The sequence below is a fragment of the Pelecanus crispus genome, chromosome 7 (genome assembly GCF_030463565.1).
Source record: "Pelecanus crispus isolate bPelCri1 chromosome 7, bPelCri1.pri, whole genome shotgun sequence".
Classification (NCBI taxonomy): domain Eukaryota; kingdom Metazoa; phylum Chordata; class Aves; order Pelecaniformes; family Pelecanidae; genus Pelecanus; species Pelecanus crispus.
Genome location: NC_134649.1, coordinates 23,371,487 through 23,384,879, shown reverse-complemented (window position 1 = coordinate 23,384,879; position 13,393 = coordinate 23,371,487). Strand labels below are relative to the sequence as shown.

The window sequence follows — 13,393 nt, the reverse complement described above, 5'->3', positions numbered from 1 at the left end:
TGTGGCTTCACACACATTATGCCTGACAACTCACCCTGCCTACTGGAACTCCCCTGGGAATGGCAGGGTAGTGGGGCTCTTGCTCTTCACCAAACTTTTATGTCTTTAAACAGACCTTATTTGTCTGCAGATTGCTCTTCCTTCCTCTTCACCTTAACATAGCGTCAGAGAATTTAGAAAGCAAGAAGGTTATAAATAGGCATGTAAAAGAAGAAGATGCGTGGGTAAACAAATGCCACAGGTTCTGCAAATCAGCTGTCACTAGACCTTTCCTCTGAGCTGTTTCTGGACATTTTGGGGCTCTGAGAGGGCAAGACCCTGCTGTCTGGCTAACCTCTCCACTCACAGGCAGCTCTATAACTGTACACTTCCTGCAGGTCCACGTGTACTTACTCTCCTCCCAGCCCATGCATCATCTCCATGGATTATATATATTATGATCGTGAAGCAGATAGTACAGTCTCAAGTGACTAAGTAACAATATGCTGAAGGCCCTCTCGGGAACCTGCTAAAAGCAAAGCTTTAGACTCAAGACACAGTTCTTTAGCATTCACATTGGCATGAAGTAGGAGAATGGGCAAAGAAAGCACTTTGGTGTAATACCAGCATAAATGGAGAAAAGATTTGGGATGCAAGTGCATCACAGCCTCTGCTCACCTCCTCCCACTGATGAATATAGCGGATGAGCCGGGAAAGCCGCAGAAGCCGCAGGAGGCTGAGGATCTTAGTGAAGCGCACAATGCGCAGTGCCCGGGCTGTCTTGTACACCTCAGAATCAATGCGAGTTTCAACAATCAGGAAGATATAGTCCACAGGGATGGAGGAGATAAAATCCACCACAAACCAGCTCTTCAGGTACTTCATCTTGATCCTCTGTGGGTCTAGGATGATCTCTGTGTTGTCCTCCACCACAATGCCTGTTCGGAAGTTGAGGACAAGGTCGATGAGGAAGAACGTGTCCGAAACCACATTGAAGACAATCCATGGGGTAGTGTTTTCATCCTTGAAGAAAGTGATGCCCACAGGGATGATGATCAGGTTCCCTACCATCAGGAGCAGCATGGTCAAATCCCAATAAAACCTAGACAGCAAGACAGAGACATGTGAGATCAGTATATAGAGTGGGAGATCAGGGAGCCCAGGTCAACAGAACTAAAGTGCTTTACACATCTCTACTGTCATTCATTCCCTATGCTCTGCTAGTCTGCCTGATGTACTCAGAGCGTGCAAGCTGCTAATTAATTATTTAATGTCATAGGAACACTCGTCTTCTGGCTTAGAGTGTTCAGAAAGGAATTGACTACATGGCTGGACATGCCCACTTGAAAACTTTGACTGGGACTTCAAGGCCACCCAAGAAGAGACTGACATCCTTGCTGTTACTACAACAACTGTTAGGTAAAGATAGAGAGAGAACAAGTATTTGGAAGGCCTCAGAGTTCGTATGCCAATAAAGCCATTTGGGGTTAAAATATCAGGCTTGCTCCTACTGTCTGATCCTTCTTTAGAAGTAGCTAGCACTGATAGCATTGGGATCAGGATGGAACTGGAGATTGTGCTGTGATCTACAGTGTTCAGTTTAGATTTCTTGCTGAGCCAAGCTTCTGCTGAGCCTGGACTTTAGGAGTTTAGCCCACACTCTATAGACTCCTGTGTTGTACAGAAAAGCAATACAGCTTGGAGTCACTTGCCTGGAAATACCTATTTCATTTCTAAAGTAAGCAACGACAACATTTAACTACTGTTCCATGAAGCACAGTCTCCAAGAAGATCATCTTCGCTTTAGTGGCAAGTCAATATTATCCAGTGGGCTTTATAACAACATTAATTTTTGTTTTTGAAGGCACACACTGTCTGAATATAGTTCCTAATTTATTTGTTTGGGATTTTCTAAAGATTTTCCCCAGGTATTAGTGTAAAAGATACACAATCACACAATGTTGCCACAACTCACCCTGAGTGAGGACTAAAAACTTTTCTGGGTCTCATACTTTGTTGAGGAGTCTCACAAAGGAGCCTCACTGCCCAACACAGTGGTGCACCAGTCCCCTCCAAATGTTTCACAGGTAGATGGTTTCACATTGCCAAGTTTTCATCAACTCTACATTATATACTACAGGGCAGCTACTATAATATTGTGAGGTATCATAATAACTTGTATTAAGATGCACTTGCCACAGCAAATGAGAAAAGTACACAGAGCAAACCAATTATCAGCTTTGGTTGCTTAAACCTGAAGATGCAACATTCAGAAAGCTGCAGTGGCTCTTCCAGTCAGCCACACAAATTAGCATGGTGTTTATATTACTATTAATCTCTTGAGTACTAAATAAGCCTAACTTCCTAGACCATAAAAAAGGCGACAGCAAGTTAACACAAGGGAGAGAACTGAGCCTTCCTTTAAACCAATCATCTAAATAGCAGTGAAGTCAACAGAGTGACTCTGGATTTCCAATGATGTAACGAAGGAAACTGTTGGGTTTGCTGAAGAACGACACACACACACTGCTTCTCTATCTGTCTGACAGATTACAGTTAAAATCACTGATATGTTTTAGGAGAAATAGATTTGCCTTAAAGATCGTCAAAATCTAGCTTTAGTAAAAGTTGTTCAGCTTAAGCCTGACCAGACTGAGCTGCTACAGAACAGTATCACTATAGTGAGGTAACTACACCGATTTGTTAAACTCTCAGCAGGAAAACAAAAAGGGCAGAATATGCCTTAAAAGCCTTCTCTGTATAGATTCTCTCTCCCTGTTAAGAACATAACATTTTAAAGCACCTAAAAACATATTTAAGATTCCAGCTATTACACCTGTACAGACAGGGACACAAATCAGGAGCACACCAGCAATTCTCAGAAACATTCAGCAGAGGCTGATGGGAACTGACTTCAGTATGAGCAAAGTTAGCCACTAACAAGATCTCTAAAAATGTCATCAACTATCTCTTTCTTCCTCTCAAGGTGCCATGCCCCTGCAGGCAAGGTAGCATGCAATCCTTCACTTAGTATAAAGGTACAGTTGGTGCTGGTAGACACTCAGCAATGAGATTTGTCCATATGCTTCTAAGAGCAAGGCCGTGTCACACAGTAATATGCATTAATACTGTATAAATCCATGTTGCAGTCTTCCTTATTAAGGGCCTGAGATGATGCCACAGCTTTCCTAGTCAATTAATCTAGATAATCACACAATAGCAGGATGTCTGGAAGCAGTGTGTATATTATTACCAAAAATAAATAACTTCCCAGCCATCTTTAATTTGCCTTAGGGGATACAGAAGGAGATACGCACAAAGAAAATTATTTTTCCCAAGTTTCAAATTAATGGCATGAGACGGACATGGCCAGACATGCAGAGATGTAAAGGTAAGTGGCTTTCTTGAGAGATCTTTGGATTTTTGTGCTTCTTATTTTTACGCTGGCTGGTGATTTCAATAGTTAGTGGCAACTGGGGACAATGACAACAGTGGCTAGGACGGCTCACAGTTTAAGTAAGATGTTTTCCATACACACAACCCCCGTAAAATGCTTTCTGCCTGCCTGTAGCAGTTCCTGCTACTCCAGTCTCTTACAGTCAAGCATGGTCATACCACAGTCAGCTGTCCTGCATCCTGATTCACAGCATTTCGTGCTATTCCAGTTCGAAGATCTTCAAACTCACTTCACACACACTCTTCAGTCTCAGTCTGCTATTACTGCTGAACTGTCCACAGAGAATCATGGTTTGCAATTGGGCAAGCAAAGATGAAGTGCTAAAATTCATTGCCATGTGTTTCTTAAACCACAGTTCTCCTCAAGGGTGTACTAGTGACTCAAGATTATTGTCACAGGCTCCCTTCAGTTCTGACCTTTAAAGCCATCACTTACAAAACATAGAAGGTAAACTTTTGTATCCAGTGCACCCCTACTAATAAAAGGGCATCTAAGGTGTCAGGGAGGAGGTAACTTTTGGACTCTATGAAGGAGGCAGAAAAAGCTGAAAACCACCAAGAATTTGGTCTGCACACCAATTCCAGCACAGAAAATTCACCTGCCTTTACCATGTAAACTGCCTAGAAGTTAAAATTTAACTATTAAGATTCCACAGCTCCTGCACATTTTAATTTTACCCACATATGAAGTATGATCTGCTTAGGGTGGCATCACTGGTTTAGACTGAATAGACTGTCAGGGACCGCAGCACCTCAGAGGTCTAATATCATCCATGTGTCATTTTGTATTTACACTGAGGACCATCTTTCCACTCCCTGTAAATTATTGGCCAGAATGACTAACAGTGCATGTGATGTATGTAAGGGCAAGCACCAGCTATTAATAACCCATGTTTTCTGTATTTCTGTTGTTCCTTTCACCCAGGGATTCCACAAAGCTGACAGTGATGAAATTGGCTCCACTGCACCCAAGAGAAGCAGATAGAGTTACCCTTGTCTTGCAGATAGAGAAGCTGCATGGCAAAATTAAGAGAATGGGATTTGTCCACGTTAGTCTGAGGCTAAACAAGGGTTAGGACCTGAATTTGGTTCTTGAGTCTAACCAGATCTGAAGCTATTCATATGGCTTGAAAAAGAGTTTGAGAGAGATGCATCTCATGGACATCTTCCTCTGATATCCTGTTTTCTTCTCACTTCTCTTCCTGTTTTCAAAAGCCTACATAAAAAATTAATAAATATGAATATATTGTTTTATTATAGTTGACTCAGTGCAACTGAACAGCTCACAGCACAGGGAACGGCCAGCACTATATAAACCAGATGTCTTGTTCAAACATACTTGTTTTCTATACTATATCCTACTCTATGCGCACCTCTTAGATCTGAAAATCACATTTTAACATGCACTGCTACCTCCCATCTTTTAATTCCTAATATATTATTTAGTTGTAACAGAACACGTCTGAGAATTAGTGTGGCAAATACACTCTTTAAGCACAGTTGGTGTCACTCAGTTGATTTGATACTATGTACACTTTGTAGGTATTAGTTTGTGGGTTTTGACCAGAAAGTTAGATCATCTTTTTTCTGTTCTGTCTAGTACGTAATGTAACAGCAGGCTAGGAATATTGCTTTCGGATGTCATTTTTTTAATTAAATAAACCTTGATTTTTCAAAACTGTTCCATGATGCAGTGTAACCAATTATAGTGCATGAGCTCAGGAAGGACTGTGACCAATTGGAGAGAAAATAGTGAACTGCAGAGGTTAGCCCGGTCAGCATCACTGTGTTTGTATGGCATTCAAAACCTGCCCCTGAATGGGGCACATTTGTAGCCTTAACTTCTGTTCTTGCCCTGTAGTGTTTGCACTGTCAAGAGAAAATAGACTTGAGCAACCTCACATCTAAATTAACAAAGCTTTTTGGATGCTTTCAGCTTCTGCTGAAAGGCAGCCAACTCTGGGTTGAACTGAGGTGCTGCCTGAAAGTGCACAGAAAGGAAGCAAAAATAAAAATGCCTCTAACTGAAAATGCCAGGGAGCCAGGATATCCTCACCAGCAATGGAATTTAGCTCAGACACTGTGGCCAACCTTCCTAACCTTACAAGAACAGATCTTTAATGAACATATCTTGCTAAAACCAAAACCAAAGACAAATCCAATTGCTCTACCAAGCCCAGGCAGGAGCACTGGCTCGGTGCTGATTCAAGAAACAGAGTGCCACCTACTGAGTCACAAATGACATCTCCATCCTCTGCTTTGCATGGGGAGGAATTGCTACATTATTCCTTTAAAGAGCTGATGAAAATCTGCCCTTTTCTTCAGTGGCAGCTCCCTTCCCCCTCTCTGGATTGTATGTTGAATTAGACACTGCTGTGCTCACCAGCAACTATCCTGACAGGAAAGAGGTCGCGCTTTAATTCCCAGGACTGCTAGCTGGGCTAGAAATAGAAATCATCTTTTGTAAAGAACATCAGCAGATGTCAGTGCGGCTGGAGCAGCAACGGTGGGAGGAAAGTTTACTCCAGAAAGCAGCCATTCACATAGGTATCTGAACACAGAGGTGAGAGAAAGAGGACAAGCAGGAAGAGATCCTTCCCTGCCTTTAGAAGCATTACTTCTCCCAGATATGAGTAGGTGTATTTCTACTGGAGAGTTACAAACTTTGCATTCATTACTCACAGAGATAATAGGAGGAACATGGTGATTCAGTGCTCCTAAACACACTAAAGGACACTTAACCAGCTACTGAGTCCAAGAATTCACTTGCTAGAAGAAGTCATTTATTTATAGGGAGTTACTCAAACACCTGTGCACTTGAAAACCTCTTTGAAATGAATACCCACCAAAAAAAAGAGTCAAAAGACTTAGAAAAATATTCTGCATGCTATATAATGGGAAATGATTAGGGTGACCTAGCTAAAGAATAAGACAAACAGTTTTAATTCCTTCTGACCAATCTATGCAAATAATATGTATCCTCTGCCATGCTGAATAAAATCCCTGAGAGCACTGATAATTAGCCATGCATTATGACAGCACGAGGAAAAGAGCTCTGCTGTGTCCCAGCCTCCTCTAGAATTTCCTGGCTGCCTGCTTCAGCAGCACTGGCTGCTTCTCATTCAGCTGTGGTTGTCCACGTCTGTAACACAACATGGGCTGCACTGAATTCAACTTCACTGCCAGTTGTTGCTAAGCTGGTATATAGGAAATAAACAGAGGAGATATACCCAGGGCTGATACAGTGGTTAAGGGCTACACCTAGATTACCTGCACCTATGGGTCTAAGGAAGATATTCCAACTATCTCCTCGTGATGACAGTAAGGAGGCAGGACTGGGAGCCCTGTACAGCTGGTAGTCTGAACTATTCATCTTTCTTTTGAACTTAGACGCCATAGTCATCATGATGCTTCAGCTGGGTATCAGAGAGTAAGTGATGTCAGTGAGTTACTAAGATGGGATACAATTCTGCATGTGATTAAATTTCCTATCAGGAGCAAAAGGGCTATTAGCTAGCAATGAATTTTAAGTGCTTACATAAGCAGGTCTATGATGAGGGCTATCTTACAGTACAGCATCTGCTACAAACGAGGTGTATGCCTTGGAGCACTTTGCATCTAGATTTCTTAAAACACATGTGTTGTCTTTGACAAAATTTTCATTGAATGCAAGTGTCAGTTTTACTTGAGGCAAGATATTTTTCCAAGGTCTGTATTTAGCCTTTGACTTAGATTATCTCCAACCTACATAATTGCTCACCTAATCCCCTCTGAACAGTGCAGAATTCCATACTGTGTTTCGAGTTTAACACATATGCTCTTATTATTACCTTAAAATATAATTACATGGATTTTGGTGAGTGGAAAATTAAGAAAGCCATTGCTTATGTAATACTTTAAAATAGCATTTGCAGTCCAAGCAAAGTAGCATGTTAGCTTTTTATTGCTTCTTTATCATCAATTTTTAAGTCTAACACTATGTTATTAAACAATAATCAACACCCTGCATTTTTCAAAGTAATGTCCATACATAAATTAAATTTATGTATTTAAATCATAATTAAGAAGGTATTATCATCCTGTATTACAAATAGATAGACTATGAGATACTAAAGATCTAAGTAACTTATTCAGAGGTAGAACTACTATCCAGAAAATATGGTTGCCTACTTTCAGAAGAGGTTTTCAGTCATGCTGTATACTGTAATTTGATCAGTAGCAGCAAAGGGGAAATTTCCTTTCTTTTCCATTGTAAAAATACAAATATACACATTACATAGCAATATTTTTATTCCAGCTACAATATTTGACAATTTGCAAACAACACGTTTGAGGCACTGATACATTTAACCAATTATAACATAGTACATTGTGAATTATGCCCTTTCTTTAACTTACAAAACACAATGCATTATATCAATATGAGTTAGCTTAAATTACTAGTTCTTTGGTAGTACCTACAATACACTCACTCTACTATCAGGCTTCTTAAAGAGATAAGATTTGCGTGACAGAGATTTTTACATGAGAAGTCAAAAGAATTGAGGACTAGTAAAGCAGACCTTATGTCAAAGGCAATCTACCAAGGAGCATGTTTGTCTTAGCTATGAAATAGCTCAATGCTCTGAATAAACACAGAGTTTGGTAGCTGTTGGCACAGCCCCTGCTGCCAGCACGGTCAGAGCAGACCACAGGCAGCACCGCAGTGGGCAGCCCCCTCGGATGAGCCCAGGCTTTTATTGCTGTGACTATAAAAACCTTGGACCTTGCACTTCCCACCGGCTCTAGTCAAAACTGCAAAATGCAACGTGAGCTCATTACCAGGGGAGTTACCTTTTTCATCAAGTATTAGCTAAGGAGAAATGGCAAAGCCTTTGCCTCATGTGGGCTCTGGCCTCTGCAGTGAGGGAGAACATGCCACATGCTGGGACCTCCAGGGAAATCTCCCCTCTGGGGCTCTTCTGGATAGCTGGGACACTCAGCATTGCCTATGGAAGCTGCTAAAGGAGACACCAAGAAACTGGTGGTGATTGTCCTTCACAAAAACTAGATTTATCAAGATAGAGACATTTCTATGGCCTCCATCCAGTCAGTTTAAAACAAGCTTTGTGAATCAGTCAAGGCAGACAGTCTCGTCATTTTGCGACTTTGTTGGGACAACACAATGTTTCCTGTTTTTCTGTCTCAGAAAACCCAAGCACTTTGTATTATCTTTGCGCTGAAGTGCACCAGTCATGAACCAAAACCACATTAAGGAAAGTATAGTTCAAGAATGTAGAAAAAAAATTGAACCTTATCCCAAAGAGATGCTGGCATTCCTTCTCTAAGTGTATTTAACTTTCACTCAGATAGGATAGCTGATGAAAGAATTTAAGTGACTTGGCTAAGATGACAGCACTCTAACCACTAGATAGTGCTATCTTTCATGCAAGTTCCTCCAAATGCCACACAGCGTATGTGAACTACACAGCAAGTGGTATCACTAAGCTCAGTTTCATGGAGACTGAGCAGACCTTGCGGGGTGTTGTTTCATTACAGTCTGAGGCATGTCAGGACAGAAGAGTTCACGGAGGCTACAGCGCTGCTGCCTGGCTTGCACGTGTCCTGGGATAATGAGAGTTCTGGATATCTAATCTGTAAAGTCAATGTCTACCACCTAACCCTGCAGTGTGCTAACAGAAACTGTATAAGCGTTTTCAAGAGTTTTATGTGCAATCTGCCATTCTATAAATGCAAATGTATTGGAACACTTACACCTAGTTGTCGGTCTGCAGACATACTGTATCACGCAGAAACAATATGCTCCTGCGCTTCATTTTCAATAATGTTGAAACATAAACATGTCACAAGAATAAGAAAAGTCATGGTGGATTCTGCACGAAGTAGTCAACTGACCACTATCCTCAATGCCCACTGCCTTCCTGCCTGCAGATATCATCCTAACAAGTTAAACCGTATCTTATATCTATACTTAGAACCCAATCTTCCCAGAAAGGTAAAAATAAACAAGATTTCATTTCCCCCTTTGGGGAATGCACACACAGAAACAGAGATAACCACAAGAGACTTCGTTTGTTCCGGCTCTAAATTTGGAGTATGGAGGCCGATAGAGCACACATCCCATTTCCAACTACAAACAGCATTTAGGAATATTTTCTCACTTGCCTGGATGCAGCCATTACTAGCTCATGGAGAATTCCCCTGTAACAAGCTGCAAAAGCAGTGAAATTTTTGTGGGTACTACCTGTGGGAAAGCTTATTCCCACTAGAATAGTCCCAGAAGAAGAACATTGACACACTGAACCTAGACAATTTATTGTTGTCCTCATAGCACCACTGAGGTGATCGAAGATATAAATGGTTCTGCAGTGGAAATTCATTGCAGCAGTGGCTGGAGATACCATTGGGAAGATAATATGGTACAGATTCTGTGGGACATTTATAAACACAAGTTTCCTCTAGAAGGAAACCAGGTCAGTGCAACCACTGGCAAACCAAGCTCTAACCTGTCTGGACGGACTCCTCTCCCTACTGGTTGTACGTTAGACCATTTCAGGCTCCCTGTTGACAGAAGGTACAGACAGATTGTACACCAGCTGCTGGTGGTCTGGGATTACCTCCTGCACAGCCACATCACTATATAAGATGTGTTCCACTCTCTGGCTGTCTCATCAGACTTCATCAGGAGGAACATGCAACACCACATCTTCCCAGAGTTAAAGAACTAAGTACAATTTTCTATTTGTAGCATTTAACTAAAAGTGTGCTCGTGGCAGAAACACCAGGCCAGAGAGCTTAACCCTCTCTTCATATCCCACCCTACTGCACTCATAAATATTCCTTGATTCCCCTCTCCTCTGCCTCCCCCCCACCCCCCGCTGAATACCAAAGGTTTTCAAGGTGTTAGAAGTGTATTGATTTCATAGACCTCCCAGAATACATTATGTATGAGACTGACATGCTAAGGGCCTGGCAATTCTGCATTGTTTGATCTTCTGAAATCTCTAGCTTGTATGAATATGGAAAAGTTCCTCTTTGTTTGCTGTCCATTGATCCAGATGTTGACCCTTGTCTGTGTGCATTTATCTCTGATTATTTAATAATGAAAAACACCAATAAACTGAGGAAACGTAGGAAGCCCCTTTAGGGGGACCTATTGCCATGGAAACATGCCATATGTTGTGGTTGTAGAGAACAGATAGATCAATAAGGGCTGCAGCTTCCAAGTCATCATGAGTATGTTGTGGAATGTGAAGGACAAGACATGCATAAGTTGTGACATTATGAAGTTCAGGCCCTGGCCCATATCCAATGTCTAGGATGACTCAAATTCAAATGTTTGGGCAGTCTGTTAGAAAGGTGGATCTGCACTAGGGAGTTCTGAATTGTCTCAAAAAGCAGTATTTTGGGCCAAGGGTTTGATTTGTACCGAAGTATACAAAGGAAAGAGACTTTTTCAGACTCTTTCACACAGAGTGCCCAGACTCCAATTTCTTGGAGACATACAGGTAGAGATTTCAAGCCTACTTCTCTGAATCTGATATTTCACCCTTACTTGCCAGAGTATTAACAGCAACTCACACTTAAAGGATTCAATGCTGCAGGTACAGACTTTACATCTATATAGATGATATAGATATATGTATGTATGTATGTCTATTAGTTCAGAGTAAATGCTACTGCAAGAGTGGCAGAGGACATATGATACCAGCTGATGTAACAGGTATCTTCCACCAACTTGTCTTCTTGGTAAGTTACAAGGATGACAGGCTGGATTCTTAACAATTTTGTATTGACATGGCTCTGTTGACATAATGTTAGTTTACTGGAGATTGAGGATGTCAGCCTTACCACTAGGAATCCAGATTTACTAAAATTAAACACTAAAATAGTGCAGAGAGATGACATGAGTCACATAACTAGATAAGAGTCACAGTTTAGAAAGTGGGGAACAGTATTGGGGACACTGCTCTGCTTTCTGCTAGCTGTTGTTTTGCTTTGGATTGACAAATTTATGCCCTTGTGCTCTGCAGTAGGCCACAAAGAGGTCACAAACACATGCAGCAGATAGCTAAGTCATCTGCCAGGCTGAGAAAAAGACTTCTAGCCATCCAAGATGCTAAAAATGTTCCTCCTAGGTATTGCTATGCCACAGCTTGGTGTTGATCAGGAATCACAACTCCAGGCTCCTCAAATAGAAAGCAGGGTGAAACAGGAGGTCTCTTATTACAACATCTAGGCTCTCATAGAGGCTCCTAGAGACCCAGGTTTGGGGTACCTACTGTAAGCGTTGAACCATGCACCACCAGGACAACCATCTCCGCAGCAGGTCACTAGTGGACTAAGCAGCCTTAGAAACAACTATATATGTCATTAGCTGAGTAGCTGGCCATTTACATCCAGTTACTTTGTGATGAAAGACCAAAAAACAGAGGAAGGGCTTCCTGTGCCTCAGGATGGATCAAACCTCAGCCTGATCCAGCTGTTGTTCAGATACATGAAGCAATTTACTCATTGAGATACATCTGTGCTTGCAGGATAAGGCACACGTGCTCTCTCATATTCTCTCTTCAGCTTTTAGAATTACCAGGATTTATGTCTGAGACAAGCAACAGCATCTGCCAGACTTCAGCACCTGTGCACGCTTATTCCTACCACTCTGCAAGAGCCTTGGATAGGCCAGATGGGGCAGGGAGGAAAAGTTTAATCTCTTTCCCGCTTAATGGCAGGATGGGAATCCAACGAGCTGCCAGAAAGAGGTAATAGAAAGCAGTTTGGGGTTTTCCAAGTGTCTGCTGGAATGATCATGTTCAAAGATGTGTTACTCTAAAAGCTCAAAACTTACTAAACTACATGCTTACTGAGGAGAGAGAAAGCCGGAGTGACAGAACATGTTCCAGGCATGTAGCTTTCATCCCTGACAAGGACACTTCACCGCAGACCTAGTGGTTATGTAGCACAGGGGTAAGAAGACCTGGAAGAGAGAGTTCACTCTCATTTTACAATCCCAAGTCAAACGCCTTCTTTAACAGGCATTGCTTCTGCATTAAAAACACTTTGGCCAACAGGGATGCCAACTCTAGCACAAATTTTCTGCCTACTCTGTGAACAGCTGTACGGCTTCAAGCGTTAGAGGCTGAGAAAATGCCAAAGGACCAATGTGTAAGAACCATGGATTGGGATGGATGGAGTATATATTTTGTACTGTTTCCAAACTTTGGCTCCTAGTAATCAGTATTACTCCATGGGAATCAAAAGGAGAACATTGATTTACATCATAACTTTCAGCCCTGGTGGGAAATGTTAATGCTGGCATCACTGTTCCAGACAAGCTTCAGCACAGAGTGCCAGCCATAAACCTCCTTCTGTCGGGATGAGAAGATGGGGGTGGAGGGGAGTAAGACATCTAAAATGTAATGAGGTAGTGACTATGTGTGTTTCAGTTTCAAAAGCAGAAAATATTTTTCCTCCCCAACTCTCCTGCTGCTAACATCAGACTCTTGTTTGCAATGAGTTATTCAGGCTGGATTGGAGCACAATGAATCCTCAAAAAGACTAATGCTGCTGGGATCTTGGGGCTATTCAGGTATCCAGCACCCCACACAAGAGATGAATCACCGTCTAAAAATGCAGCCATTAAGGAAAAAAAAAATCCAATTGCCTCTGATTATTTTAGGTCTCAGAAGAAACATACTGTGCTAAAGCTATGCTTATCTAAGGCATCCACGTGAATCCACTATCCCCTCTAAACATCGGATGCTGAATTAATTACTGCATGTACTGAAACAGTATGTAGCTCACAAGAGGTGTTTTCCTTTTGACTTCAAAGCACTTTATGGCAGGTGGCCGAGTCTCACCAGCAGCATCTACCAGCTGGGGAAACTGAGGCACAGAGAGGCAGTTATTTCCCGAGTGCCTCACTCACATGGAGGTCCACAGCAGAAAGAAGAAGAGTGAT

The 13,393-nt window shown here is 41.8% G+C and overlaps 1 protein-coding gene across 3 annotated transcripts in view; it reads right to left on the bottom strand.

Annotated features, from left to right (window-relative positions):
- Nucleotides 1–13,393, bottom strand: part of LOC104032474 (potassium/sodium hyperpolarization-activated cyclic nucleotide-gated channel 4) — a 113,104-nt gene that overhangs the window by 80,897 nt on the left and 18,814 nt on the right. For all 3 annotated transcript variants that reach the window (XM_075714193.1, XM_075714195.1, XM_075714194.1), the window contains exon 2: nt 658–1,081. In XM_075714193.1, the coding sequence (XP_075570308.1) occupies nt 658–1,081 (424 nt within the window). The remainder of the gene's footprint in view (nt 1–657; nt 1,082–13,393) is intronic.